The following is a 24,727-nucleotide window of genomic DNA, read 5'->3' as shown; positions in this document are numbered from 1 at the left end:
TGGGCGGCCGGCAATCGCCCCCCCCCTCATTAGCATAGCCAAAGCCCCAGCGCGGTTAATGAACTTCTGGTGAAGCGAAGGGGGCGGAGCCGGGCAGCCTCCGAAATCAAACGAGTAGCCCCAGCCGGGGCACTTCGCAGCCAGCCGGGTCCCGGAGCGGGGCGCGTCCCGGGGGCACCGGGGGACGGGATCGGGGGTGCCCGGGACCAGCCAGGGGCCGGGGTTTGCTACGCATCTTGCGGGGGGGGGGGCGGAGGTTATTGTAGGCGAGTTAATATAAGGGGCGAGCAAGAAGTTTTATTTCCAAGTGTGGACGGGGGAGCCGGGGCTGTTCCCCCTCCCCGGGAGCACCCAGGCGGGCTTCACTCTTTTCTTGAAAACCAGAGAGGTGGGGGGGGATCTTTCTCTCCCCCCCCCCCCCATCTTGACCTATTTGTACCAGCATCATGACGGAGCTAAGCGAAAAGGAGAATGACCCCCAAAACCCAGACGCCCAGCGGTCCCCGGGCACCATCTCCAGCCTTCACGAAACGAAGGTAACTCCCCGACCCATAGCCCCGGGGGCACGTATCTTCCCCACCCTGCTTTTAAAACATTAACTTAAAAGTCTCCCCCCCCACACACACACAACGTGTCATCGCTAGACGCGTCTTGAAGAAGGTGGGGGGGGGGGTTTCAATGCGCTCCCCCCCCCACCCCCAGCTCGATTTCCAAATGATGGATCTGATGCCTCCCCGGTGTCAACCTGCCCCAGACAAGTCGCTGGCTGCCCCGGTTTGGGTTGCTGGGGTCAGCCGCCCCGAGCCGGTTGTGGGGACGAGCCCCCCTTCTCTGGGCTTTCCCTGGCCAGACGTGAGCGCAGCCTTGGAATGGGGCTAAACCCGTGTTGTACAACCCAAGGTCCAAGGAAATCAGATCAAAGCCAAGGAGGGCTGGTTGATTTCCCCCCCCCCCCCCATGCTCTTACTGCATAATTTGATGGCTTAAACTCTTCGCCTGGAAGGGCGGGGGGGTTGTTTTGCTTGAAATACAACTAGGTTGTAAAAACTGCCCGTGCATCCGGGCTGGAGCCTGGCTTCCCTCCTGACCTCAGCGATTTAAAAGGCTGATGGGATTTAAAAAGAAACCAGCTCTGATGTTTGTGGTTCTCTGCTTCCCCTTGGATCCTACGTGGGCGGGTGGGTGCATGGGAGGGGCGGGGGGGGGGTCTCGCGTCACACATTTGGGGCTGGGGGGTGGGTTCCAAAGGGTTGGTGCGGGTTTGCGTGGGGAGGGCTGGGAGAGGCCGTGGAGCTGGGGGTGTATCTGGAGCAATGTCACTTGTTCTCCCCAGTTTAATTGCAGGCTTTGTTGGCATCATCTCTGCAGAGCGGGGGGAGCCCCTTCCTTCCCTTGGGAGCAGAAGCCTTTGGAGGGGGGGGAAAGATGACGATGAATTCACTGGGGGATTGAAATGTGGGGGGGGGGGTTGGGGTTCACGCAGCTTCAAATCAAATCAATTCAAGCAAATGCAGCCACAGGGCAAGACCCGGAGCACAAACCAGGCCTCCGGATTCCCACGCTGACCCCCTTTCTACTACCCCAGATTTACTCGACATAACTCCCTGGAGTTCAGTGGAGTTCCCCGGGCGTAACACCGGAGTGAAGTAATGGTCAGTTGACCCCTCGGGCTTACTTCTGAGCTGCAGGGGAAAAGGGGGGTGCAGATTTTGCAATGGCCCTTGGCTAGGGGAGCCCCAGTGCTCTGGCCCCAGCAGAGGATCGTAATGGGGAAAAGTTTGGGGTGGGATTGGTTTATTTTGCTCTCGCACTGGTATAAATCAGGAATAGCTTCGCTGATGCCAGTGGAGTGACGCTGGTTTTACAGCCGTGTAAATGCGAACAGAATCCGGCCTCGTTTCCCTTTTGCAAAGGGGGCTGTCAGCGGCTTTGGCGTGTCGCGCGATCCGTGGAGCTGCTCCACGCTGCAGGTTACGCTCGGCTCTGGAATCCGGTCAGAGTAAAATGGATCGCGTGGGTTTGTGACTTGTAAGGGAGGCTGGGCACACAGCCTAGAGGCAGGGGATTTGGGAGGGGGGCTGGGCCTGCAAGCCAGAGGCAGTGGATTTTGTGGCAGGGGAGAGACAGACTCTAAAGCATAATTTTCATCTCTCAACACAGCAAAATAAGAGTTGTGAAGAGATTAGATGCCACAGAGATGGGCACATTGTTTGCATGGGGCAGGTGGATTCTGGAGCACGAGTCTGGGGGTCTCCCTAGCGGAGTGTTAAAACTCCCCAGAGGAACCGTGTTTGGAAGCCAGACTTGATGGAATGATCCTGGCAAGCGTATGTGGGAGCATGTTGGGGCAGGGACTGTCTCTCCACTCCGGGGCTGGGTGGGCCCTGGGGCAGCCGGAGTGTTCCCCGTGCCACGCATGCCACTATCTGGGGGCAGGCGGCAGCTGCAGCTGGCTCTGGGCATGTTCCTCATCCCAGCAGGGACTGAACTGGGGCGTCTGGGGGCTGGGTGCAGTAAAGTGTCTCTGGTGTGTAATGAACAGAGGGAGAAGGTGGCTCTTCGGGGGCTTTCTGTGAATCCACCTGCTGGCATCCGCAGAGGGCTCTGGAGGGGCGATTCCCACACCAGGGCGCTGTTCCTGCCCTCTCTGCCTTGGCCCGTGTTTCCATCTGCTCCGCCTGCCCCCCACATCCCCTCGAGCCAGGGACAGCCCCATTTAAATACCTGGGAAGGGCCGAGGCTGAGAACCCGCTGGCCTAAGCATTTATACCACGTCCGTCACCGTGGTATCTGGCCCGAGGCCACCACGCTCCCCATCCCTATCCCTAGGCCTTGGAGGGCAGGTGGGGGGATTTATCCCGGCCCAGGGCAGGGACAGACCCCTGAGGGCTGACCATTCCCGCGGCATGGGGCACAAGCCGGGGGAGGATGAAATGAACTGGGAGAGGTGCTTTCGTTCTGCCCTCTCCAGGCATCCAGCTGCCCCTGTCCTGAGTACCCAGCTCTGCCTCCCCCACCTGCCCATCAGCAGGGACCCTCCTGCCGTTCCTTGCTCTGGGTGTGTGTGGGGGGAGCAGCTGGTTCCCCCCTCCAATTATTATCCCCTACAGCTCATGAAAGCTTATGCTCAAATAAATTGGTTAGTCTCTAAGGTGCCACAAGTCCTCCTTTTCTTTTTGCGAATACAGACTAACACGGCTGCTACTCTGAAACCTGTCCCCTCCTTGCCATCCCACCGGTTGGGCAGCAGACCCCACCCTCTGCCCCCTCAGTGCCTGTACCAGGGTGGGCTGGCATTGTGCTGGAGGGGGCTGGGGTCCGTCTCAGCCCCCTCGTGCCTCCAATCAGTGCTAATTCCCTAGCTAAAGCCTTTCAGACTCCCTACTGGGAACAGGGAGCATGGGGCCCGGAACCACACAGTGCCTGGCACTCCCCAAAACCATGGGGGTGGGGGGCAGGGAAGGGGGCTTGGGTGAAGAATCCCAGCACATCTAGTTATTGCCACAATGCTCTGTGGGGTGGGGGTGAGGTTGCCCCACTGCCCAGCAGGGGACCCCCAAATAAATGCTGGATCAGTGCTGAATAAATTCCCACCCCCCCAACTTCAGCCTGGTGAAATGGTGAACAGCATGGGGGAGCTGCTCTGGGGGATCGGTTTTGGGGTGGCCTGCCGGGTGAGGGGCTGCAGCGCTGATGTCCCATGCTACATTGTGCATAGGGCAGGGAATGGGGTGAGGGACACACAATGCTAAGGCCGGATCTGGGGGAGCCTGGCTCCGTGCGGTGGTGGGAACTCCAGGAAGCCGACCCCACAGTCCCATTGATTCTGCCTGGTCCTTTCCCCCAAGGAGATGGGGGAGGGGAGGAAGGCCAAGGGATCCATTGGGATGGGGGGCTGGCAGGAAGTGGGTCCCCAGTGTAAATCCAGAGTAACCCCCTCCCCCCCCACATTGGACCCCAATGTTACTGGGAGCAGAGTTTCACCAAAGGAGGGCAACTGGGAAGAGGATCCAGGGATGTGGAGGCCAGTCAGGGGATGGGTCTGTGGGTGGGGGCCTGATGGTGTTGCTTAGAGACCCCAAATTGGTGGGAACCCGTCCCGGCAGCTGGCCCCAGCAGAGACCCCTGGCACGTTCCTTGGGGGCTGCTGGGCTCCCGCTCCCGCAAAGGGCCGGGTGCCTCCACGGGACTCTGATGAACTGGGTTCAATGGGCCCTGAAATTCCTGGCCCTTGTCCCCAGGATCTTCCTCTTGGGTCTCTCCCAGGTCTGCTGCAGCCCGAGGGCCCAGCCGCCCCCTCTCCAGGCCTGGAGCCCCCTGACTCCTCCAGGCTGCTAATCAGCTCACACAATAGCTGATCAATCCTGGGATCTCTGCCCTGATTGTCTCTCCCTTTAAAAATCTTTATCTCCCCAGGGACCCAGACAGGGGGGTGGAGATCCCAGCATGGGGGTGGGGGGACTTCCGCAGCTGCTGCAGAAGGGGCAGATGAAAGAAGGGTGTGGCAAGGAGTCCGAATAACCAGCTTGCCCCAGGCTTGAACCTGCTGACCCCTGCGGGGGGGGGGGGGGGGGGGGAGATTTCTGTAGCTCATCCCACTGCAGGCCCCCGGGTCCAGGTGGGGTGTCAGACTCAGGGCAGCGGGGAATTGGGCCCTGAAATCAGGAAGGCCCAGTGACGATGGGGGATTTCAAGCAGAACCTTCGCTTGTGCCCTCCGAACTCAGGAGCTCTTAGCTGGGCAGGCTCACGCTGAGCCCCAACCTGGTGCCCTCTGCCAGCCGGGCGGCTCTGACTGGCCCCATGCGCTGCAGAACGACGGGGGCCCCTTGGCAAAATCCCAGCCCACGTTCCCCCCTACTGGGAGCGGGGTTGGCAGCTCGATGCGTATGACCATCTCCCCTCATAGTTACAGCCCCCTTGGCGTGGTGGGTCTGTGGCCTGAGGGTCCTGGGGCCAATCCCCCCCGCGTGGGCCGCAGCATGTTCCAGGATCCCTGGAGGGTAACGCCTGCAAATTCCCCCAGCAGCCCGTGGAGCAGTTCCCTGCAGGGTGGGGGGCAGGCTCTGTGCCCGGGGGAGGGGAAAATGGGAGAGGGAGCGAGCACCCAATGGGGGGGCTAGAGGGAAGGTGATATTGCCAGAGCCCTGTCATGGGATGGGGCGGTGCAGTGGCATTAGGGTCCTGGGATCCTGGCAGGATGGGGTGGGGAGGAGGAGGCCACTGACACTAGGGAGGGGCAGGGCCAGGATCAGCCTCTTGGGGCCGGCTGGTGTCTCGGCCCCAGGATCCCTCTCCTCTCTGGGAAAGGAAAAGTTCCTGGTGCTGGTTCTGACCCAGATCAAACTAGGCAGCAAAGCTCAGTGGCCGGAGGTGCTACACTCCCTCTTTCTCCCCCTTTAAAACTCAGGGGCCTGATCCTTCCGGCATCTGGTGCTGCCCTCTCCCTCCCTACCGCTGCCAGCTACCCCTGCCCTGCAGTGGGCGAATCTGCCCCGGGAGGGACTGATTAGCCCTCTCTGATCCAGGTGGTAAATGTCACGATGCAAAATCAGGTGCCCTGGCACATGGGGAGTCGCAGAGGGGCATCCACCCCCTCCCCTGAGCGGAGGTAGCATGCAAGGAGGGCTGCCCTGGTTCACGCTTCTCTGGAGGAACTGGGGTTCTGTGGTTGCGGAAGGGGGGTGGGGGGAATGACAGGATGCCACGATGCAGCAAGTCACGTCAGTCTCAGTGATCGAGAGGGGACCCAATCCGCAAAGCTGGGAGCAGAAGCCGGGTTTTGAACGTCTCTCGACGTTTGGATCCGGGGGTATTAGTCCATTCTGGGGTTGGGCGCTCAGCAGTGGAGTTTGGATCTAGAACGTCCCAAAGTTTGGATCCATGGCAGGGGGTCTGATCCCAGCCTCATCTGGGCCAGGGCAGAGCGGCCGCCCGGGGTTGGGTCTTGCTCCCCACAGCGCATCCAATGCCCCAGAAATGAGCCAAGCCGCCTGGAGACAATTGGCCACTGAAGGCTGCTGTTAAGGATTTTCAGGGTTAACAGCTATTCACCTGTCTCCTCCCCAACCCCAGCTAGCCAAGAATCCGGTTAATATCTCGACATCGTGCATCGCTGGCTGGCTTGGGGCAGCTCCCTCTCCCCCTCTGCTGGCTGCCCCAGAAACTACAGCGAACTCCTACTTCCTCCCAGACCATGGGTTCCTCTTCCAGCTCCAGGGGATGCTGGTTCGAGTCCTGCTGGCACCCGGCTCTCTGAAAGAACCATGGGATGGGTTGGGTGACGCCAGGTCTCTCAGAGGTGGGGCGTTCCCCCCTCGCACCCCCACCAGCCCCTTGGGGGAGCATCGACCCCATCCCGGTGTACTGATGGGCCAGGGCTCATTGGCCCCCTCTAGTGGCAGGTTTGCGTCTCTGCTCCTCCCTCCAGCTCCCGCAGGGACGCTTCGTACACCAAGGGCTAGGGGCAGCCCCTGCAAGGGGCGCCTGCCAGGTGTGGGGGGCAGTTACATTTCCCGGTTTTGGGAAGGCGTTTGAGGGAGCTCTGGACTCATCCTGTCTCTGAGCTGTGGCACCTGCTGCCGTTTCAGCCGCTCTGTGCAGCGGCATCTAGGGCAGGTTAAAAATAGACCTCAGGGTAGGGCCGGGTGTCAAAGAATATCGGGCTTTATAGCAGCCGCGGCGCGGGCAGGCTCAGGGGAGCGGCTGAGGGATAACAGCGAGAGCTGTGGATGGCTCCCGGCCCTCTCGCCAGGGCCTCGTGAACGTCTCTTGCATCCTCGGATGGCAGCTTTGATTCTGGCTTGGCCAGCTCTTTTTGCGAGCACCCAATTAAAGGGGCGAGGGAGGAATCGTCTCTGGGGCGGGGTGGGGGGGGGTCTGCGTCCTCGCTGTCAATTACCGTCCTACTGAGACACCCACCTTCCCAGCATGGCACCTATGAGAGCAGCCCGACACGAAGCAGCCCAGCACTCAGGAGCAACCCTACAATAAACAAAGCAGGGAACTGCGCCCAGCCCGCCCCAGCACCCGCTACAATCGCAAACCGCCCTGCCACACTGCGCCCCCCCCCCCGTAACAAACCAGCACCTGCAGCTCTAGGGATCGCCTGAGACTTAAACCCAACCCCCAAAGCACAGCCCAGCTCTGGGGGCGACCCGGCACCAACACCCCAGCGCTGAGGGTGGGGCAGCTGGGATTGGAATGGACGCAGGGAGATTTCACCGGCCCAAGGCACAGCTCCGGGGAAAAGCTGGGGGGACCCACAGAGAGTCCCAGCCTCACAACCAGCCAGCTGTAGACGCCCACATGCCCACGCAGATGTTAGGCGATTAAAGAAAGACTCTGGGGATTAGGGTTTTAACCAGGCTGTGGGGGGGGATGGGGACGGAGGATCAATTTAGTGCTCGTGAAGGAGTTAAATTGGCCAGTTACCTGAGCATCATGTAGGGGAGTGATTGGCTAACCCCCCCACCCCACATACACGAGCTCTCTCTACCCTGTCCCCCTGCAGCTCTGCTGGTGCCCCTCAACCCCGACTTGCAGCCCCCGATATCCCAGCCCTGCCCCAGCAAGCTCTGCTGATGGCAACCGAATCCCAACCTGCAGGGGAAGGGTTGTTGGGGGGTGGGGGGGGCTTTGGAAAGGGGGGGCAGATCCTGACTGGTGAGCTGCTGTTCCCCTTCCATCTAGGTGGAAATTGTGTATGAAAGCTGAAGCTAGGGGAAGTTGTCACTGTTTATGACAACGTCTGTTGGGAAGGTATGGGGCAAGGAACCACCCTGATGGGACACCTGCTCTTCCAAGCAAATGATAGCTGTGTAAACGTTAAGGCCACCACCTTGCAAGATACACATTTTAACCTTACCACTGCTGCGAGAAATTATATTATTTATTGGCTTGCAGACAGGATCCTAGAGTTGGCCCTTAGGTTTCAAGTCCCCTTTAATTGGACTATCTTAATACCCGACCGATTCCAAAGCCTACTCTCCCTCCTGCCAGAGGTTCAGAAAATCTCCGAATTGCGAAATCAAATTCATGAGCTTCAAAATATATATATCAAATTGAAAAGCAGCTTCCCATGCTCCTGTAGAGTGCCCACCGTCTGCACTCATTTTGATGTGCTGTGTTACGTAAGGAAGGCTCTGAAACAATCCCAGCGTTGGGGGTGTTGGCATTTGCATTGCTTTTGTTTAGCTTAGGAATATGTTATTGTTGCTGTAAGAAACGTAATGACAAAAATCCCTTTCGTGCCCACACTAACCGCGCGTTGACACTGCATCCAGCCAAAGCTTCTGAGGCTGATCCACCTGATGTGGAATCAGGAATACAAGGTCTGATGAAATTGGAGGGTTAAGGAGGATGGCTGTGCTAGAAGCACAGAAGGGGGGATTGTGGAAGTGTGAAAGGGAAAAGAGGATTTGTACGCCGCCGCGTAGGTCGGTTCGGAGACAGAGCAAGAGACAAGCTAACCCTAATCTTAATAACGCGAGATTTCTCGAAGCGGGGTGTGAGCGAGGCGGATGGGAAATGACTAGCGAAGCTGCTTCAGCCTTGCCTTGATGCAGCGCCGGCTCCTTAGAGACGCAGCCCTGGAGCTTCTGGGGGTGCTCTAAGAGGGGGCACAGGGTGGCCGGATGGGTGGGGGGATTGAGGATCTGGGCTGTGTGTGGGGATCCGGGCTGGGATGGATGCCCTCTGATGGAGGGAGGGGGGCGTGGAGTAGGGGCCGCGAGCAGGGGGTGGAATCCTGCTTGGGTGCCCGTGACCGGCTGCTGGGGGGGTGGGAATGAGCCGGACTCCAGCAGGGTCTGTTCACACCAGCTGAGGATCCAGTCCATGGTCCCATCAAACGGGCAGGCCCCTAAGGGGAACAGGAGGGGGGGTGCACGAGGGGTCCCTGAGTCTAGAGGGGATAAAGTGTGTGTGGGGGAACATGGCCTCACCATCTCCTTGGATGGATCCAGGTCCCATTTTAGTCAAATCAACCCCCACCCCCCGCCCGTGCTACGTTCCAGTTTGGGGCCGTGTGTGTCCTGTCTGTGGGGCCCGAGCTGCAGGCTGGGATCTGAGCAGCAGAGCTGGTGGGGGGGGGAGTGGCAGGTTGGGATTGAGGGGGGAGTCACTGAGCTCTGGGGGGAGCCCAAGGCTCTGCTAGCAGGGGGATGGGGGTTGAGCCCAGGGTTGGGGGGGGGAAGGAAAATTTCACCCCTCCCCTTCCCAGGCTGGCATCGCCCCCCGCTCCAGTCTAATTAAGATCTCTTGACGAGTCCCCGTGCTTGGTTAATCACCTTTCGTTCCCCGAGGAGGGACTGGGATGCCAGCCAAGCGACATGCCATTATTCTGCCTGAGAGCATCCTCCTGGGCACCCTGCCCGCTGCTGCCAACGCCCCCCCCCGAGTTGGGACCGGGTCTGTCTGCAGACAGTGACGGAGCAGACCTTCGGGCCTGCCCACCCGCCTCCCGGGGGCTGGCAGTGCCCTCTGAGTCAGCTGGCACACAGGCTGCCTGCCCACCCTGCTTTGCCCGAGGGGGAGGGGGGCGGATAGCATGGAGCACAGAGCTCCAGCTAGCAGAGAGGGAGGGGGATGGGGGGAGTGGGGGCGGGTCACTGCAATGGAAAGAGAGACATCCCCCCCCCCCCCCCCCCCCGTGTAAGCCAAGAGCTGCCCCTTACCTTGTGCCCTTGCTGAGCTCCTGATCTGACTCCAAAGCACATTGCCCTGGGGGGAGGGGTGCCCCTGTCCTCCCCCCTCCCCCCAGCATCCTGTAATCTCTCAGCGTGTGAGCCCCGCCAGGATGCACCCCAGGGCTGAGGGAGCTGTGAGGGGGTCTGGGAGTGCTGGGTGACCGGGGCGGGAGCATGGCTTCCAGGTCTCTGTATCGCTGTGATGGCGGAGGGGGCTCAGGCCTAGGCTGGGGGTCTCCATTTCCCCCTTCCCACCCATGCCAGGGGCTCTGTCTGATTATGATTTGGGGGAGGGGTAAATCATTCGGCGTGTCAACTCTTGCTAGACTCTTGGGAGGATAAGCAGAGCTGAGGTGGGTTATTAGCCTTTAACAGCATCATCAACCAGTTCTTTGAGTTACAGAAACTACAGAGGTGCTTGCGGCTTTGCTCATCAGGCGGCAGGAGCTCCATGTGTCCCCCACGGTCCCCCCCTTTTGGTTTTCTTCTGCCCCCCCTCCCCCCCCAAACCAATAAGGGTCTGGCCACAGGAGCCTAAAGCATTGCCTGCCGTTTTGGAATTGACCAGATGCAGCCGTCAAGAACTATTTATTGTGTGGCAGACGGAGAAACTCCATCAAGCTGAGTGCATGGCCCTGCAAACTCAGTCAATTGTTCCCATCTGCGTGCTGGGTTCTGGGCCTCCCCGCACTGCCCCCCAGAGGGCTGTGCCAGGGTGGGGATATGAGGTATGGGGCACATTGGCTGTAACTCTCGTCAGGTCTCGAGGGTGCTTTGCAAGGCTCCTCACTCTCATCTCATGGATGGGGAAACTGAGGCACTGAGTGGGGGAAGCCATGGAGTTGGGAAGTGAACCCAGGAGTCCTGCTGCCCTTTGTCTTGCTTTGACCAGGTGTGACAGCCCCTTAGGTGGCTCTGGTGGTCGTGGGAGGTGAGAGGGGACTCTCCCTCGGATGCTCCCGGCATAGCTGAGATTGGGTGAGCCGGGCGGGGGACTCTGAAATAGGCCAGAAGTCGTGGGCTATGCCAGGTTAGCCTGGTGGTTCCCCATCCCCCTGGGCATCCTGCGATCCTTGCGCTTTCCTGTCCCAAAACCTGGCCCCGCAGCTCCTTTGCAGTGGTGATCACCGGCCTCCCCCTTGTTCCCAGTGCGATTCCTCCACCGAGCAGAGCACCCTGCCCTGCAGCCCCATGCTGGCCATGGCGGGCAGAGAACAGCCCTGGGCCTGCCCATGACGGGCGCTGGGACCCCCGGCCCAAACCTTGGAGCTCCCGCCCCTCCTCTGCAGCAGCCCTGGGGTCCCTGGGTGGGACAGAGGTGGGAGCGGGTACAGCCGAGGCAGACGTGGGCTCTGGCATCCACGGGGGCCGTTGCAGCAGGGCTGCCAAGCCCATGCCGGGGACTGCGCCAGACCTTGAATAAATGAAGGGCGAGATACCGCTCCGAGCCGGTGGAGGGATGGATCTGGGTGCCAGGCTCATTCGGAGCTGGTCTGAAACCTCAGCCCCAGCAAGTGATTATTTCATGCTACCCTCGCGTCAGCCGCTGTGGCTGTGTCTGGCTTGTTATCCTGTGGCAGTTGTGTCTGTGCCCCCAATAACCCCCCCGCCCGACAGGATCAGCCCTGCTCAGCTGTGTGTCACCAGCCCTGTACTGGCAGCAGCTCATGGGGATTCCCCCTTAGCTCAAATGGCGCAGGGCTCGGCTCATGGAAAGGTCTCCCCCGACACAGCCAGCAGCAAGGCCCGGATCTGTGCCGACAGCGACGTGATGCCCCACGTGGCGCCTGCCTTGGGGTGCGGCGGGGGGTTCAAAGCACTGAACAGACACAGGTTCGCTCTTCACGCTGGCAGCTCCTTGGGCACCAGCACAGCTGAGGTTGGACCCCAGGCATCCTGACTCCCAGGCCTGCGCCTCCCCCCTCGCTGGCTGCTTGCACCCCAGATCCCGTGACGCTGCGGGCGAGCGGGTGATCTCCACGCCGGGTCCCTCGATCCCCGCTCAGACAGGGCCTCGGGGAGCGAGGCCTCAGCCAGATCTAGAACAGCTGGATTCCTGGCAATTAGCTCCGGAGCTGGGGCCTCGGCCGGCTGCCGGCCGCCCCGGGCTCTGTGTGTGTGTCAGGTCCTGGCCATGGCTAATCGCCTTGTGCTTGGTGTCTCTCCTGGTTTATTACCCCAGCCGGGTGGCTGGGGGAGTTGGGGACCCACGTGCAGCAGTGCTGAACTTACCATATGTTCCCTCTCCCTGCGCCGGGGGGGGAGACAGGAGACTCGGGGCCTGTGGGAAGCAGGGAGGGGCAGTCACTGGGCTGGGGAGATCCTGCACCCCAAGGGATGTCGGGGGGAGGGAGGCTGTCATAGTGGGGCTGGAGAAAGGCATATGGAAAAGGGAGGGGCCGTGAATGTGGGTGTGGCTAAGGGGTGGAGGTGGAGCTATGGGCCCAGCCTTGTCCCAAAGGGTTTTAACCCTTGGTTGAGATGAAAAAGGGAGGAGCCAGTGGAAGCGATGGGGGTGTGGCTATGAGATGTGGGGGTGGAGCCATGGGTGGGGGTGGGGCTGGGGCTGGGGCTGTCCGTGGGATTGCCTTGTCCCTGGCAGGTATAGCTGGTCTCCTAAAGGTTCAGAGCTGGATCCTAGCACCTGCCTCAGCTCCCAGAGAGGTGAGAGCCCCAGCCCAATCTGGGGTGGAAAATGCGTGGGGCTGAGTCCCTGGCCTGCTCTGGGGTGCTGCAAGCGCTAAGATCCCAGCTGGCCCGTGGGCACATGCTGGGGGGGGGGCGGGGGAGTCCCTGCAGCTCCTAATTTCTGACATAGATCAGGCTGTACCTCGCAAGCAGGGGGCTGAGGAGGACAGGGATGGGGTGTGGGGTGCAAGCAGGGGTGCAAGCGACTGAGGGGTGCAAACAGGGGGTGCAAGGGACCTGCTAACCCATTCCTCTGTGGAGGGGGGAAGGGAGAGGCCTTTGCAGCGGAGGGAGGGCTGGCGCCTCCCCAACGTCACCACGTGGGGTTTATTTTGCCCCCCAGCCCGCAGCCCCCTGCCCTCACGCTGGCTTTGCGGGGAGGGGGATTAACAGATTAAACAAAACCGTCTTCAAACCCAGATTACGGCTTTTGCCGGCGGAGGCTGGCGGGGGGGATTCCGGGCCGGAGAGCAGGATTCAGAGCCATGGCTGGTAGTGGGTCTACCCGCCCTGGGGTTACTGGATCAGTAGCTCAAAGAGGTCGGGGGGGCGGGGGGGGACACTCTGCGTAGCCCTGGCGGGCTCCATGGCCTGGTGCCTGGGGCTGGCACATCTCACACACGCCCCCCCCAGCACCCGCCTATGTGCCTCAGTGCAAGGACCCCCCCCCAGGATGAGAAGGGAGCTTGGCCTCCATGGCCCATTTGGTCCCCAGGCAACAAGGGGGGCAGCTGGCACCGGCTGTGGTGCTGGTGGGAGGCTCCATGGCTCATTTCCATCCCCCCCGCCTTCCCCCACAAATTGCTCCAGGCCATTCACCACCCCCCCCCCACCATGAACGCTTGAAGGCTGGATTTCCCAGCTGGGCACTGATGCCCCTGGGGCCTGTTCCTGGGGGATCCTGGCAGGATGCAGCCCCGGGAGGAGGTCGCAGAGAGAGGGAGCTGGGCTCATGGGGGAGGGATAATCTGAGGGGTCTGGGTGGCTCCCCCCCCCCCCATACACACTTCCCCAAGGCTCTGCGGAAGGGAGCCTGGCACCTGAGATGGACCCATGGGGAATGGTGCCACGCTGGATGGCGAGGGGAAGAAAATGGGGCGGGGGGGGCACTCAGGATCACTCCAGATTGGACCCACTTCTGTGTGCAGGGTGGGGTAGGGGGCCAGCAGTCAGAGCCCCCCCCCCCCCCCCCCCGTGACGCTCCTCGGGTCTCTGCTCTGCTCCCCCCCGGCAGATGCAGAGGCTTAAGCGCTCCCTATCCCTCAAGACCATCCTGCGTAGCAAGAGCGTGGAGAACTTCTTCCTGCGATCCAACAGCGAGCTCACACTCCCCTGCGAGGTGCTGCTCAGCCCCCCAACGCCCTTGCCGCCCCCGTCCCCCCCGCCGATGCCCACCGAGGCCGTCCTGCCCCGGGCCGAGCGGTCGCCCATCGCCTGCCACCAGACCCTGGCGCCCCTCAAGCCCCTGCGAACACACAGCTTCCAGGAGCACGTCTTCAAGAAGCACAGCCCGTGCCAGATGTGCCGCCAGCTCATCGTAGGTGGGTGCCGCGGGCCCCTCGCTCCCAGGGGAAGGGACGTGCTGCTACTCCGGCCCCCGGGTTCCCCCCTCTGCCGGTGCCCCGCGATCCCAGCCCCCCTGCTTTCCCAGCCAGCCTGGGCTCCCCCATCCCCACCCAGCTCCGCCCCTCAATCCCAGCCCACAGCCCCCCAGCTTTCCCAGCCTGGGCTCCCCCATCCAGCTCGGCCTCCGCCCCTCGATCTCAGCTCAGCCCCCTGCTTTCCCAGCCTGGGCTCCCCCATCCCCACCCAGCTCTGCTGATGCCCCTTAATCCTGCCCTGAAGCCCCCCTGCCATTCCAGCTCTGAGCTTCATTCCTCTCCCTCCTTGACCTTGCAGAGAGGGTGCCCTCTGGGTGGGGCTCTTTCTGACAACCCCCTCCCCACAAGGCACACAGGAAAGCCTAACAGACTGCGATCCTGCCCTTTCCTTCCCGGCAAGGTCCGTCTCTGCTCCGAATCCTGGTCGCCCTCGTGCCCCTCCCACAGTGAGACCCTGCGGGGAGTTTTCTAAATGCTTCCCCTGCCCCACGCCCACCCCCGGCCTCTCTCACTGCCCCCTCTGCGTGCTCGGTGTCTTGCAGGCAATTCGAAGCAAGGCCTGCGGTGTAAAACGTGCAAGGTTAGCGTGCACCTGTGGTGCTCGGAGGAGGTCTCGCACCAGCACTGTCCCGGCAAGACGGTAAGCGCCCACCGAGCTGTCCCGGGGCGGGGGGGGGCATCACCCTCCTCTGCCGTGCCCCACTCCCTGGCGGGAGGGTAGGTGGGTGCAGTCCACTGCTGTCCGGAGCATCACGCACACGCGTGCCCTTCCGCAGACCTGGAACGCTACCGCCCCCTGCTGGCAGCAGCGCTTGCCAAGTGCGGGGTGCTGCCGTGGCTCAGCTGGGCCAGGGTTTGCGCTCTGGGAGCTCGAGTCCTGACTCCTAGTCCTGCAGTCACCCCCGTGTGCCTGGTGGTATCTGTAGGGCCCCTTGGGGGGCGGGGGTAAGTGAGGCTGCTCTGGAGGTGCCTCTGAGTCTGGGCTACCACAGCAGTGGGGTGGGTGACCCGCTGGCTATGGGGCCACAGGCGGACCGAGGGGCTTGTCCCCCACCCCCATTTCTCTCCCTCTTTCCTTCCTCTCCTGCCAGGCCACCTCCTTCCGACGCAACTTCAGCTCCCCTCTCCTGGTGCAGGAGCATCAGCAGGGCAGCTCCAAGGAGTCACCCCCTGCAGGTGAGACCCCCCTGCCCCTGTCCCACTGGATAGTGTGTGTGGGGGAGAGGGGGGGGCCTCAGCCATACGAATCCTCAGAGTCCCTTTATCTGGATCCACCAAATGCCAGCTGCAGCAGGGGGGGCGTGACCGGCCCTGGGGAGGGGTCTCTGGGGGTGGTGCTGGAGCAGTAGGGGGGACCCCAGGGATGTTCTTGGGGTACTGATCCCTTCGGGGGGAAGGGAGGGGGATTACAGATAGAGTGACAAGAGAGCAAGCGTAAAAAATCAAGATGGGGATGGAGGGGTAATAGGCACTGATATAAGACAAAGCCCCAGATATTGGAACTGGCCCTATAAAATCGGGACATTGGTCACCCTACCTGCAGCCCTTGCAAGGAGAGAGGGTTAAGCAGATCCTGGGACCATCTGTGGAAAGCTCCTCCCCCTTATGTAGCAAGCTCCTCCCCCTCGTGCAGGGTCTCCCAGCACATGGTTGGGTTACAAGCTGGCTCGGGATCCCTGACCCTTCCCCATCCCATTCCCCCCCCCGCCGTCTCCACAGGTCCCAGCGGGAAGGTGGATCCCATCTACGAGACGCTGCGTTATGGCACCTCGCTGGCCCACCTGAACCGCTCCAGCTTCAGCAGCACCTCGGAGTCACCCACCAGGAGCCTGGTATGTGCCAGGGCAGGACGGGGGCACTGAGCCGAGCCCAGCCCAGGCGTGTCACGGGACCCTGCACCGGTTGATCATCCCAGCCCCCATCTTGGGCCCGGGTCGCAAGCCCCAGCCGCACGCCACGGCCAGGAGACTCTGGGGTGGGCGAGGGCTACATGCATTCGGCTGGACCCCCTAGAGGAGGGACGGGACGGCACTCGGGGGTGGGGGTAGGGAGATTGCTGCGGGAGGGGTGCAGCTGGTGCTGGGGAGGAGCGGGGGCAGTGCTGGAACAGCCCATCCAGCCCCAGGTGTCTCTGTCTTGCCTAGAACGAGAAAGAGGAGGCCGGGGAGGACGCAGACGGCAGCACGGAGGAGAGCCACGGTGACAGCAGTAAGCGTGGGGAGGGGGACGGGGCAGGGGTGGTGCTGCCCGTTTAATAGAGCCCACGCCCGCTCCCCCACAGGGCCCTGGCCCCGGGGCGACGTGGACGTGGGGCTGATTCTCTCCCTCTCTCTCAGTGTTCACGGCCTGCCCCGAGGGTGAAGGTCCCGGCTCAGAGGAGAAGAGCCCTGAGCAGCAGGTGAGCTGTCCCCCAGGTCCCCCCACAGTTGCTCCCCAGGCACCTGCTGGCTCCTGTGTCCCTGCCAGCCCATCCCCCATCCTCCCACTGCCCCGAGCTGGCTCCCATGTCGCCAGAGACCCCTCCCTTAAATCCTGCCAGCTGCATGGAGCTGCCCCCCAGGCCCACCCCAGGGCCATGGCTGGCTCCTTCCCCCAACTCTGCGTCGGCTCTGCTCCTGTTCCTTGCAGCCCTGACTCCTTCCACTTGCCCCTGGGGTGGGGATCCCCTGGCTCCTTGAGGAGCCGTTGTACCCCAAGGGACAGCCCAACCAGCTCCCTGCACCAGGCGTGTGGGTGGGGATGGGGTGCATGCCCTAGGCAATGGGGCTGGAGTGCATGTGTGTAGGGGATGGGGATGGGGCATGGGGGGCATGAGCCGTGGGGCGCAGGCCATGGGCAATGGGGCGTGGGCTGTGGGTGATGGGGCGCGGGTTGTGGGGAACATGAGTCCAGCTCGGGCCCGTCCCTGGCCGGCAGTGACTCTGGGCTTGGGGCCCTTGCTCTCTGTCGCTGCAGGCTGCCGGGGGCTCCTCGCGGAAGGACGTCTCCCCCATGTACTCCTACGTGGCTCTCTACAAGTTCCTGCCCCAGGAGCACAATGACTTGCCCTTGCAGTAAGTGCCCGTCCCCTAGGGGGCAGCCATGAGCATGGGGGCAGAGCGCGCTAGCAGTGGTTCCTGCAAAGCTGGCATGTTGGAGCCAGGGGGAGGGGGGCTGCCCTGAGTCCCCGTGGGGCAGCCCCAGGAGGGAGCTGTGGGCAGGTGTTGGCCCCTCACTGACTCTGAATGGGCTAGCTGGGGAGTGGGGAGTGGGGGGTTGCGCCAGGCAGATGTGCGAGGGTCTCGGCTTAGTGTGGCCCTGGGGGTGGTGCTGGTAGGGCATGGGGCAGAGAATGGGGGGCAGCCCTCTCCTCGCCGGCTGCCCTGTGGTGGACAGTGATGCGGAGCATGGGAGGCTGTACGGGGCTGGCATATCCCGCCCCCTCCAGGTTAACACCACCCTGTCCCCGTATCTCTGTCCCCCCCAGACCCGGAGACAGGATCATGCTGGTCGATGACTCCAATGAAGACTGGTGGAAGGTCAGTGAGAGCGCCTGGGGGCTGTAAGGAGGGGGTGGGAGTCGGGGAGGGTGCACAGGGCTGGGGGACAGTGGGGGGCTGGGCAGGGAGGGCTCAGGGGTTCTGGGGTCTTGGAGAAAGAGGCCAGAGATTCCAAAGAGGGGGGCCCCCCAAGCCCACATCAGCCCCCCCCCCAAGCAACTGCCCACCCTGCCCCACTCCCCCGGGCTGGGGGGCAGGGCTACTGCATTTCCTGCGGGCAGTGAGGGGCCACTGGGAAGGAAATAAATGGCGCCATAAACCTATCGCGGAAGCCAGCCAGTGAGATGCTGCAGCAGCCGCCCAGTGCCAGGGGCGGTGGCTGGAAGGGGGGGGCTGCAACAGCTTCACATACAGCCCCCCTGGCACAGGGCAGATGGGGGGGCAGATCGAGTGGTGGGAGGTGGGCATGATGAGGAGGGTGGAGGGGCAGATCAAGCCGAGCTGGGGCAGGAGGAAGGGTTAACTCAGCACATGGTGACTGGGAACCGGGGTCTACACGCCCTTCACCCTGGTGTCGCCCCCTGGGGTCCCTGCCCCCCTGGGCTTCACTGGCGACCCCCCCCGTCCTGGGTGGGATGCCCCCCCCGTCACCGTGGCAGGGCTGGGTCCTGACTGGCGAGTCCCCCGTGCTGTGCCACGTCCGGACGCCACCCTCTGCCCTCGGAGCAGGTGGGCAGGCTCCACACACGCCCCGGTGCACACACACCCCGCAGCCCCCGGCCGGGCGGACGCACATCGGGCTCCCTCTCCCGGTTGCCATGGGGATGGACCCCCCCAGCTGACGCGGCAGCTCGGAGAGCGTGGGTGCCATGCCGCGCGGCTGGCCCTGGCCGCCTGCCAGCAGGGTGGGGTCGGGGGCAAACCCTGCCCTGTCCGTCCCCCCTCCCCAGGGACCCCCGCGGGCCTCAGCTGTCCGTCCCCCCTCCCCAGGGACCCCCGCGGGCCTCAGCTGTCCGTCCCCCCCTCCCCAGGGACCCCCGCGGGCCTCAGCTGTCCGTCCCCCCCTCCCCAGGGACCCCCGCGGGCCTCAGCTGTCCGTCCCCCCTCCCCAGGGACCCCCGCGGGCCTCAGCTGGGTGCGCTGGTTTCCTGCCCTTCCGTCCCTACAGCCCACGGGCCGTGTTAACGTGTTACTGGGGGGCGGGGGCAGGTGTCAGGCAGCTCCCTGTGGGTGTGTGATGGGCAATGCTGTGGGGGGGTGTTGGGCAGTGTGTGTGTGTGTGTGTGTGTGTTGGGGATGTGTGTGTGTGTGTTGAGCAGCGCTGTGTGTGTCGGTGAGTGTGTTGGGCAGTGTTGTGTGTGTGTGTGTGGTAGGCAGCACTGTGTGTGTCGGTGTGAGTGTTGGGCAGTGCTGTGTGGTGTGGGTGTGTGCGTTGGGGTGTGTGTGTGTTTTGGGCAGTGCTGTGTGTGTGTGTGTGTGTTGGGGATGTGTGTGTGTGTTGGGCTGTGCTGTGTGGTGTGTGTGTGTGTGGGTGTGGGTGTGTGATAGGCAGCGCTGTGTGGTGTGTGTGTGGGTGTGTGTGTTGGGCAGTGCTGTGTGGTGTGGGTGTGTGCGTTGGGGTGTGTGTGTTTTGGGCAGTGCTGTGTGTGTGTGTGTGTGTGTTGGGGATGTGTGTGTGTGCTGGGCTGTGCTGTGTGGTGTGTGTGTGTGCGTTGGTGTGTGTGTGTGTGTGTGGTGTGGGTGGGTGTGGGTGTGGGTGTGATAGGCAGCGCTGTGTGGTGTGTGTGTGTGTGTGTGTGTGTCGGTGTGAGTGTTGGGCAGTGCTGTGTGGTGTGTGTGTGTGCGTTGGGGTGTGTGTGTGTGTGCGTTGTGTGTGGGTGTGGGTGTGCGTTGTGTGTGGTGTGGGTGTGTGTGGTGTGTGTGTGGTGTGGGTGTGTGTGTGTGGGTGGGTGTGTGAGGGTGTGTGTGGTGTGTGTGTGTGGGGGTGTGGGTGGGTGTGTGGGTGGGTGTGTGGTAGGCAGCGCTAGTGTTGCGGTGTGCGTGTGACACACAGCTGAACTCTCCCAGGCGATGGAGCTGCAGTCTAATAACCGCACCTGCCCCCACCGCCCCCCCCACACACCTGGGAAGCTCCTTCTCTGGGGCCTGCCCTCCGCAGTTGCCCCCCTCCCAGCTCCTCCTCCCCTGGTTAAACTGGCCACATGTCCCCCTTGGCAGGGGATGCCAAGAGGGACCCGCCAGCGTGACCAGGCGATGGGGGGCGGATAATGGGCCATGGAGTTGCTGAGCGTGGGGGCTGGGTTCACGGCCTGGCTGGGAATTGGATCTCAAGCCCTTGCCCTCAAGGCAGTGCCAGCTGGGGGCACCGGGCTGGGCTGGAGCCCTGCCCCTTAGAGGCACCGCCCCAGCCGCCCCCCTGGGGTTCTGGAGCCCAGAGCCCCCTTCTCCCAGCCCAGCCCAGCCACAAGCTGCCATCGTCCTGGGGCTCTGCGGTGCGTCGGCCCTGGGCCCAGCGCAGGGGTCTCCATGTGGCGGGGCAGCAGGGGCCAGGTGCGGTCTGGTGGGCCGTCGACCTCACGGCCCCAACTTGCCCTTACAGGGCAAGATTGGCGACCGGGTGGGCTTCTTCCCGGCCAACTTCGTGCAGAGAGTGCGCCCGGGCGAGAGCATCTGGAAGTGCTGTCGGCCCTTCTACGGGAACAAGGAGCAGGGACAGATGAGCCTCAAGGAGAGCCAGGTATGGGGGGGTCAGTGTTAGGGGGCAGAACAGGGGAGGTCTCGGCGGGGCAGTCTGTGCTGGCAGAGCGGGGCTGGGCTGGGCTGCAGAATAAGGAAGCGGGGGGGGTCTGTGCTGGGGGTGGAAGGAGGTTGGAGGGTCTGTGATGGGGGACAGAGTGGGATGGGGGTGTCTGTGCTGGTGGGGGTCTGTGCTGGGGGCATTAGGGGGGTCTGTGCTGGGGGGCGGAGTGGTGGGGATCTGTGCTGGTGGGGAGCATCGGGCGTGCGCTGCGGGGCTGCAGGTGACCCCAGTGGGGAGGCCAGCGACGTGTTGAGATGTCCCCATGGCCGGTGGGTCTAGTCTAGCTTCCCACCCCCACCCCCCGGGGCGCTGTGGGAGGTTGCTGTGGAACTGGGACCGGGACGCTCTGTGTGCTCCGGCCCCTCCAGCTCCCGGGGCCACGCGGGCGGTCCTCCTCCTCTTCTCCGGGGGGCTATTGGAGCCAACCCCAAGCCGTGGCAGATCCCTAAGCCTCCCCAAAGGAGGGTGTCGGCTGTCCCCATGCTCCGCCTCCTGCTGCCCCCCAGTCCCGGCCACCCACCGTCCTGCCGCCCAGAGACAACAGCCAGCGGGCCTGGGCCCTGGAGATCAGCGCATCTCTGGCCGAGGCACCTGCTCGGATGCACGCCGGGGTCAGATACTTTGGGCTGGAGACTTGGCCGAGAGATGCCAGGGGGACAAACCCTTCGGAGCAACCCCTGGGCTGCCCTCCCGCTCAGTGGCAGCTTCCCAGCTGATCCGCTGTGGTGGGGGGCAGCAGCGGGGCTGAACTCCAAGCACCCAGGGCTCTTCCGGGCCCGACGGCCGGGACCCGGGTAAGGATCCTGAGCTCTCCCCCTGGAACACAAGAGCCTGGTACTGGGGAAGTTTCTGTCTCTGACCAGCCCCCGCAGCCCAGGGGTGGGCGATAGCCCAAGGCAGGATGTTTGCTGGGCTTTGAGAGCGAGCCAGGCCTAGGCCTTGAGCCCCGGGTCGGAAGCTGTTACTTGGCAGCGGGGACCAGGGCTTTGGGGGCACAAAGAGCTCCTCACTGGCGTCAGCCCCCGGCTCGCACTCTTGCTGCAACTGAATGAGTCAATCTTGCCAGGCCGGGGTGGGCGAGGGACAGAGAGAGTGGTGGGGGGCGGCGGGGAGTGTTCAAAAGACAGCTCAGAGTTCAAAGCGTTTCTTCTAGCTGGTTCACGTTATTGCGATGCCTTCCTCCATTTACCCCAAGAGCAGAATTGGGCCCCTCGTTCTCTAGCTAAGCCCTGGTTACTCCAGTTCCCTCCCTGGCATCTGATTGTAACACCTGCTCCTGGGGAAGTGAACGCCCGCCCTGCGGCGCTCAGAACAGCAATTAGCCTTTGCCGCTTGATCTAAGGTCCAGCCCTTGCTGCTGGCTCCCGATCTCTGGATCAGGCACAGGTGGGCCGGGGGGAGGAGGCTGCATGCTAGTGACCAGTAGTGTGCATGGGCCCTGATCTAGCGCCCTTCCCCCCACACCAGGCTATAGCCTCATTGCTCTGGCATGTGTCGAGCGTGTCCTGTTCTCAGCTGGCTTGTGCCGGATGCCTGGGTCCTGCTGGCATCATGCCCGACTCTCTCTCTCTCAGATCTGCGTTGGTGTGGGGAAGAGCAAGGAGACTGAGGGCTTCCTCAAGGTGACCAGTGGCAAGAAACGAGGCCTGGTGCCCGCCGACACCCTGACGGAGATCTGAAGGGATCAACTGAGCCGTCTGACCCTCTTTCTCCTGGCAGCGGGGACAGGGCCTCTGTAGCCCGCCCCAGCCCAACATTCACTAGCCTGCCCTTCACCGCTTCCCTCTGCTAGGAGCACCTCAGCTAATATTGTTTCCACACTGGACTCAGAGGGGTTTCTTCTGAGGCTGACTACTCCCAGGTTGGCACCAATGCCATCTTGCTGGCCAGCAGAGGGCAGAAGCGGGGTGGGGGATTAATTCCCACCCTCCTGTCTAGGCTGAGCCTGCCTGATCCTACCCCCTCCGGCTTTGTTTTTGTAGCAGGGGTGACGGATTCCCCAGCAGCACACGTGTCAATAGCCCCGCAGCGCAGCAAATGGCAGGAGATTCCCCCGGCTGCATCTAACCTTTCTCCCCATCCCCGCCTCTGTCTTTTGCCTGGTGGGCAGCACTCCCTGGACTGAGCCATGAGCCGGCTGCAGGAAGATGACTCCAGATCCAGCTGGCTGGGATGCCACAGGGAGGGGGCCTCAATCGCTCATAGTGCCCCCCGGCTCCCAGTAGAAGGACACTGCTGCCCACGCCGTCCCGCATGCGTATAATGTGTGGAAACCCAACGGCTCCTGGCTGGCCTTGTGGCTCCGAGGGGCATGTGGACTGTGTGTCGCGTCCGTCTGTCTGTCTGTGCGTGTATCCGTGTGTTAGTTTAATCGCGAGACCTCTTGGAAACCACGCGAATTTGTCCGTTAACCACTCAGGGCCGGGATCGTCCGTGTCAAAGCAAGGGGGCAGGCCTGCGTCTTTGGTGTGACCGAGGGGGAGGCGGGGGGGCTTTCTCATGACTCGGCTCTTCCTCCCTGGAGGTTTCTTCGGCACCGGTGGCTCCTCCGTGGACTCATTTACCCGACCTCAGGAATCTTCGGCCAGATCCACGGGAGACTCAGAGCGCGAGGCTTTCCCGGGCCTCTGTTATCCTTGGGGACCCATCCCTCTCTCCAGGGCATTCCCTGCCCATGCAGGGTCACTGCCAGCTCCTCCTCCCTCACCCCATGGGCTTTGCCATCCCTTCCCTTGGCGGGCTGTGAACACCATCAGCCATTTCCCTGGCCTGCTCCAGGCCAGCTCTCTGGGCTTGCCCGCTGCTGGTCGTTCAGAGGGGGCGGGCACCGGGAGGGGGAGGGGTGGTGCATTGCTTCCCCTCCCGTGTTCGAGCTCTTTAGGATGCCAGTCCTCGTCTCTTCTCTGCACTCCCCCCTTCAATACAGCCCCCCACCCCCGGATCATCTATGCAGCCCCTCCCCGTGGCCGTGGTTCAGGTGGGTCAACAGCCCAGCCTCACCCTCCCACTGCCTCTGTCTGGTTGTCACTGGAGCACCGGAGGGGTGCTACGGAGCACGGATGTGGGGCAGAGCTTGTCTCCTGGGAGGGGTGACCCCTTCCCCAACTCGGGGCCATTCAGCGCTAGATTGCTGGGGAAGGGTTGCCAGGAACACACTAAGGGCAGATCCCTGGGATTCCCTCCGTCCTGGTGCCCTGCAGCACCTACACGCAGGGGTCACCTCGTCAACATTCCCCTGGCACCAGCCACGAACCCCCCCCCTCCCCCAATGTGCAGACACAATCACTGCAGCCTGACAGGGGGAATTGAGGCAAAGCTGCCCCACTCCCAGATCAACTCACCTAAGCAATAATGTCTGGCGCTGGTCTGGACCCAGGGTTGTGGCACGTCACCTGTACATAGAGGATGCATGAGAGCTCGGCCATCGGCCTGGCTGACCTAGTTCCACATTAAATGTTACTATGTCGCATTCATGACCGCGTTGGGTGGTTTGTCTCTGGGCCAATGGGGATGGCTTGCTGACGAGGGACCCCACTCTGCCCTGTCGTTAGCCCATGAGCGTGTGATTCGTCCTTTGCCCGCGTACGGCATCTGAGGCCCCTCAGACACCCTCCCCTCACCAGGGCACACAGGCTTTTCCAGCCCCCTTCTGGGTGGGGAAACTGAGGCATGGAGCGGCGAGAAGGACTTCGGTGGCCGTTGGAGCTGAGAAAGGTCACTAGGGCTGGCTTGCCTTGCCTAAGAGTGTCAGCCTCAGGAATAGAACCCAGGAGTCCTGGTTTATAGTCCCCTAGTCTGACCCCAGAGCAATGCACCTTCCTAGCCCTGGGAAAAGACGGATTTTCCTGCTTTAATCATTGCACCATGCTTTTCCCTGGAGCTGGGCCTAGAATCCAGGAGTCCTGGCTCCCAGCAGCCTGCTATATCCACTAGATCACATGCCCCTCAGAGCATCCCATGCCTCCTGTTCTAACCGCTAGACTGTCCTGCTGCCCTGGTCCTGTGCGACAAGCACCTGGCACTGCCTGGCCCTGGGAACTCTGTTGCACAGCGGGGGGGAGGGGGAGCACTGGGTGCTTCAAACCAGGATCAAGGGAACCCAGGGCAGGACTGGCCCAGTGTGTGTGTGTGGGGGGGGGGCTGTGGGGTGGGACTGGAGGGGGCAGCAGCAGAGCTGGGGGTAGGGGACGAGGTTGCGGAGCATTGGGCCAAGCTGAGTTGGGAGGGTGGGAAGAGCTCAGCACTGGAATGGGGGGACAGTGGGGAGGCTTGGGGGGCAGCAGCAGAGCTGGGGAGTGAGCAGCCTGGGGCTGGACTAGCAGGGGACTCCAGGGTGGGATCGAAGGGCATTGCCAGGAGTGCATGGCACCCTGGATGGGACTGGCTCGTGTGGCGGGTCTCGGATGGGAGGGGGGCGGTCAGACAGAGGGGCGTCGATCAGTAGCGGGGTGGGACTTAGCAGACCACCTGC

General features: G+C 62.7%; 1 protein-coding gene across 1 annotated transcript; it reads left to right on the top strand.

The window, feature by feature from the left end:
• The first annotated feature begins 229 nt into the window (after positions 1 to 229).
• Positions 230 to 23,729, top strand: STAC2 (SH3 and cysteine rich domain 2). The gene is made up of 11 exons (XM_048830486.2): positions 230 to 536; positions 13,611 to 13,917; positions 14,520 to 14,617; positions 15,069 to 15,153; positions 15,697 to 15,809; positions 16,122 to 16,185; positions 16,314 to 16,375; positions 16,933 to 17,030; positions 17,444 to 17,495; positions 20,056 to 20,193; positions 21,831 to 23,729. Exons 1-11 carry the CDS (start codon positions 447 to 449, stop codon positions 21,933 to 21,935), a joined length of 1,212 nt encoding a protein of 403 aa, XP_048686443.1. The 5' UTR covers positions 230 to 446; the 3' UTR covers positions 21,936 to 23,729.
• The last annotated feature ends 998 nt before the right edge of the window (positions 23,730 to 24,727 follow it).

This window comes from Caretta caretta, chromosome 27, assembly GCF_965140235.1.
Source record: "Caretta caretta isolate rCarCar2 chromosome 27, rCarCar1.hap1, whole genome shotgun sequence".
Taxonomy (NCBI): Eukaryota; Metazoa; Chordata; order Testudines; family Cheloniidae; genus Caretta; species Caretta caretta.
Note: the sequence above shows the minus strand (reverse complement) of the source record. Positions and strands in the feature narration are given on the sequence as shown.